The sequence below is a fragment of the Lipotes vexillifer genome, unplaced genomic scaffold (genome assembly GCF_000442215.2).
Source record: "Lipotes vexillifer unplaced genomic scaffold, Lipotes_vexillifer_v1.1 scaffold426, whole genome shotgun sequence".
Classification (NCBI taxonomy): Eukaryota; Metazoa; Chordata; class Mammalia; order Artiodactyla; family Lipotidae; genus Lipotes; species Lipotes vexillifer.
The window spans coordinates 229233-234265 of record NW_006779491.1 but is presented as its reverse complement, the minus strand read 5'-3'; the positions used below and the strand labels follow the sequence as shown (position 1 = coordinate 234265).

General features: G+C 46.9%; 1 protein-coding gene across 1 annotated transcript in view; it reads left to right on the top strand.

The window, feature by feature from the left end:
• The window catches only part of LOC103087817 (S-adenosyl-L-methionine-dependent tRNA 4-demethylwyosine synthase), a 10809-nt gene extending 6398 nt beyond the window's left edge, over nucleotides 1-4411 (top strand). The window contains exons 5-6 of the mRNA XM_007452827.1: nucleotides 2548-2649; nucleotides 4202-4411. Coding sequence (XP_007452889.1) covers nucleotides 2548-2649; nucleotides 4202-4411 — 312 coding nt within the window. The remainder of the gene's footprint in view (nucleotides 1-2547; nucleotides 2650-4201) is intronic.
• Nucleotides 4412-5033: the final 622 nt, after the last annotated feature.

The following is a 5033-nucleotide window of genomic DNA, read 5'->3' as shown; positions in this document are numbered from 1 at the left end:
TTTTTTGCGGTATGCAGGCCTCTCACTGTTGTGGCCTCTCCCGTCGTTGCGGAGCACAGGCTCTGGACGCGCAGGCTCAGCGGCCATAGCTCACGGGCCCAGCCGCTCCGCGGCATGTGGGATCTTCCCGGACCGGGGCACGAACCCGTGTCCCCTGCATCGGCAGGCAGACTCTCAACCACTGCGCCACCAGGGAAGCCCTCCAGTCACTTCTTAACCACCTTCACTGCCGCTGCCCTGGCCTAAGCCAGCCTCCCTCATATTTTGTCTGGGTTAATGTGGTCATCTCATCCTCAGCCTCCTTCATTCAGCCCATCCCAGCAACCACAGGGACTGTGAGAACTTAGGCGAAATGGTGTTAATCATCTTGGCTTAAAACCGTGCAGTGACTCCCTCATTCACTTAAAGCAAATGCCAAAGCCCCCATGGTGGCCGAGAGGCCCTCACTTCTGGGTCTCCACCATTTCCTTTACCTCATGTCCTTGGTCTCCCCCCTCCAGTCTTATTAATCTCCTTGCCGAGTATGCTCGCGCGTTTGGGCCTTTTCACTTACACGTCCCTCTGCTGGGGATAGCCTCTGGCTTGCTCTCTCATTTCCTTCAGGTTTTGCTCAAGTCTTTATTTTTGAGGCCTGTGGCAGTGTTTTCTGACACCAAATAGTTGTTTTCCCACACCTATTTTCCGATTCTGATACTGTCTACCCGAGTTATTGTCAGATTGTCCCCACATCAGACACCAGTCACAAGTCCCAGGGGCATGTGTACTCCTGACTGGCCAGCTATAAATTCAGGGGTTCCCACAGTCTCTTAGGTTTGCTAATTCCCTAGAATCACTCACAGAATGCAGGGAATTGCTTTGTTTAGTCTACTGGTTTATAACAATGGACATAACTCAGAAAGAGACAAATGGGAGAGATGATGGGGCAGGTCTTGGGGGGAGGGGCAGCACAGAGCTTCTGGGTCCTATTTTGACGTGCCACCTCCTCGGCATATCAATGTGTACCCCAACCCCTGTCATTTAGGGTTTTTTTGGAGATTTCATTACGTAAGCATGACTGATACATCGACCATATCTGATTGAACTTCATCTCCTGCCACCCCTCCCCTCCCCTCCCCACAGGGACAGAAGATGTTGAAAGTTCTAATCCTTTAATCCCAGGGTTGGTTTTCTGATGACCAGCCCCCATCCTGAAGCCACCTAGTCCCCCAAGGCAACCCCAATGAGTCATCTCATTAACATACCAAAGACAGCAAGTTCCAAGGATTTTAGGAGCTCTAGGAGCTCCCTGGAGACAAAGACCAAATATTTATTTTTTATTATATACACCTGTCCTGATCCTCCTTATGTAAAATAACAACTCTCCCCATGCCTCCAATACCTTATTCTTACGCCTTATCCTCTTTTCCTCCACAGCACTGGTCACCATCTGATATACTGTGTATTTTCTCATTTGTGTGTTTATTCTCTCTCTGTCCATTAGAACATCTCCTTGAGGATGTTCCTTGATGCTCCTTAAGGGCAGGGAACATGTGTACCTTGTTCCCTGTTGGGTAATGTCGCGCAGAGCTGAGACTGGCCTGGTGGATGCCTAGTAAATGATGAGGGCAGGCTTAGCTTTAGTCCTGGCAGGTGGCGAGCCAAGTGTTAGGCTGCCAAGCCAGAAAGAGGAAGAGAATTTCCTGGGGTACCAACATCTGGCTAGAAGTTGTAGCTTTCCCCAACCATTTGGTTCATTTTGTTTGGAGAAGAGACTGGCAGGGGTCTGCCTGGGGGTAAAAGGTGAGTGTCGCTGAGGCTCTGTGTGTGCTGGTCCCATATAATACGGATTCTCTGTATTGCACAGGGTCTTCTCTGGCCCACTGCTCCCTCCCATTTTTTTTTTTTTTTTTGCGGTACTCTGGCCTCTCACTGCCGTGGTCTCTCCCGCTGTGGAGCACAGGCTCCGGACACGCAGGCTCAGCAGCCATGGCTCACAGGCCCAGCTGCTCCGCGGCATGTGGGATCCTCGTGGGCCAGGGCACGAACCCGTGTCCCCTGCATCGGCAGGCGGACTCTCAACCACTGTGCCACCAGGGCAGCCCTCCCTCCCATTTTTGCCCCAGTGACTGACTGATCCCAGAGCCCCTCTGGTTTTCTGTGTCCCTGAGGCTTTCTTCTGTCTGTCAGCCTGCTGCTTTTTGCTTTCTGTGTTCCAGAAATGTGCTCACAGTTCTCATATTTCCCTCTCTTCCCTCTATGGTATTTCTTCTCCGTCTGTATGTTTATTCTAGTGGGCCAAAACAGCTGAAATGTCTCTCAGTACATATAATCCCACATACATACTTGTAGAGTGAGAACAACACAGCTGAGTGATGATCTCTGTAAAGATGCTTGAGAAAATGGTAGAAATGAGAATAGAATTTGTGTTTATGGTGATACATGCCAGTCACCGGAAAATCTTTTCATGCTAAATGCCTCATTACCTTGCCAACAGGAATAAATGAAGACTGTATTTTTCATTTATTTAGCTTATTGAAGACTTTATTTGATTTTTTCCCCTCCTATCAGGGATTTGCGACAGTTCTTGCCGAAGCAGTTAGCTTCCTTGATCTGCCTGTGGCAGTTATTAATCTGAAGGAATATGACCCAGATGATCATCTAGTAGAAGAGGTTGGTAATTGTCTTATTTTTCCTTCAATCACAACTTTCAAATTTAATTGACCTCCTGTGTTCTGGGATAAACAGACTCTTCAGAATAAATTTAATTTTCGCGCTAAAGGATTCCAGTCGGTAGACCGTTCAGTGTCAGTCAGGGGTGCTGAGTGTGTGGTGGCGTGCTGACTCGGGCGTGAGTGATGCGGGGCCAGCCCCTCTGGGGTGTTAGACTGAAAGCTTCAGTGGTTGGAAGTTCCCTCCTGCTTTGACTGTCGTAATCAAAGAGGGTTGTCACCGATGGCCGTGTGCCGGGCATGTGAACCGCGTGTAAGTCTGCCGAAAGGTCCGGAGCCACTTGGGTGTCAGAAGCAGTATGGGTTTTGGAGTTAGAGAAATCTCTTTAACTGGCTGTGTGACCTCCAGGTGTAACGTCATATCTGTGAGAGCTTCATTTCTTCACCTGAGGAATGCCCCGCCCCCTCCTCTAGCCATGCCCAGGTAGGGAAGTTGGCCTGACAGCAGCGGTTCTCCAAGCGTGGTCCTTGAACCGACAGTATCTGCATTTCATGGGAACTCGTTAGAAATGCAGATGCTCAGGTCCTAGCCCAGCCCCGCGGAATCAAAGTCTGGATGTGGGGCTGTGTTTTAACAAGTGCCCCAGGTGATTCTGAAGCAGCTAAAGTTGGAGAAGCAGGTGGAACAGGCATTGACAAGCCTTTTCTATAAAGGGCCAGGTGGTAAATATCTTCAGCTTTGTGGGCCACGCAGCTACTGAGTTCTGCCTTTGAGGCACAAAACAGCCAGAGACAGTATGTAAATGAGTGAGTGTGGCTGTGTTCCAATAAAATTTTATTTACAAAAACAGGCAGTGAGTGGGACTGGGCCTGCGGGCTGTAGTTTGCCAGTCCCTTCTTAGTGGATAAACCTCTAGCTGTAAATGTGCATTTCTTTCTCCCCCAAGAAAACGTTGGAGTACAAATGAGTGAGCTTGAATCTGCTCTAAATTATTTGTTAAAAATTATTAGCAAAAAAAAAAAATTATTAGCAAGCTTGGATACTTAATTATTCGTAAGGGATTACTTATAACTTACCTCCTGACTTGGAACTGTGAAGATGCACTCGAGCAGATGAAATACTCTGGCTCACAGAACTGAAGATGTGTTTTGTTTCCCGTGGAGATGATGGTGCCAAGTGTTAAGTCACTTTACATTTAACGTTTTATGGCTTTGATTTTTCAGGGCATTTTTTAGAGATCTTTCTATATTTCTTACTGACTGATTTGGCTTTTGTTTCCAATATGACAAGCAGGAGCTGATAGGAATTTATAGTCTGGGAAATGGGACGGAGTACATGGTGAAGGGCACCAGGGGGTGTGGTGGGCTTTCTCCCCTGTGCAGGGTCCTGGCCCTATTTGCTTTCTCTTTTGAAAATAAGTAACATTTCTAAAAGCACTCTTTGTCTTTAGAGTTTAGTGTGATATGAATGTCAGCATTTCAAAAAGGATTTTCTTCATTGAGATAACTTTATATCTTGGCTACTCTTCTGAAATAATGACTTTGTTGGTTAGGTTACCAGTAAAAATGTCTCTGCCTTCCTGGTTGCTACCTACACTGACGGTCGGCCGACTGAGAGCGCAGAGTGGTTCTGCAGGTGGCTAGGGGAAGCAGCCAATGACTTTCGATTTGGCAAAACATACCTGAAGGGTGTGAGATACGCAGTGTTTGGCCTGGGAAATTCTGCATATGTGAGCCACTTCAACACGGTAGGTACAAGGTAGGTACGTGTTGAATTGTAGGGATACATTCTCTTAAGTGAAAAAAAAAAATCACCTACACAGGTACATATATGTGGGTGTATGTGAGACAACTTACTAATAAACTTTTTGTGTTATTCTTTTTATTGCTGGGAATTGCTACCATATAGGAGGCTCTCAGTAAATGTTTATTGAATAAAATGAATGAAAATGCTTCCTGTTGTCTAGCATCTTAGCGGCTTGTATTCATGGCCAGAGTCTAGCCTCCTGCCCCCAGGCAGGACCTTGTAGGTGGAAGGTCCCTGATTCTTTGGACTTTCTCAACAACCTGTTCTGTTGTGGAATGACCTTTACTGCCCAAACTAATTCTTCACACAGTTAACTTGTTGTCTTTTAATCATTACTTTTCTTTTTTTAAAAAAAATTTTATTTATTTATTAGTTGTTTGTGCTGGGTCTTAGTTGTGGCAGGTGGGCTCCTTAGTTGTGGCTCATGGGTTCCTTAGTTGTGGCAGGTGGGCTCCTTAGTTGCGGCATGCATGTGGGATCTCATTCCTGGACCAGGGATTGAACCCGGACCCCCTACATTGGGAGCACGGAGCCTTAACCACTGTGCCACCAGGGAAGTCCCTAATCATTACTTTTTT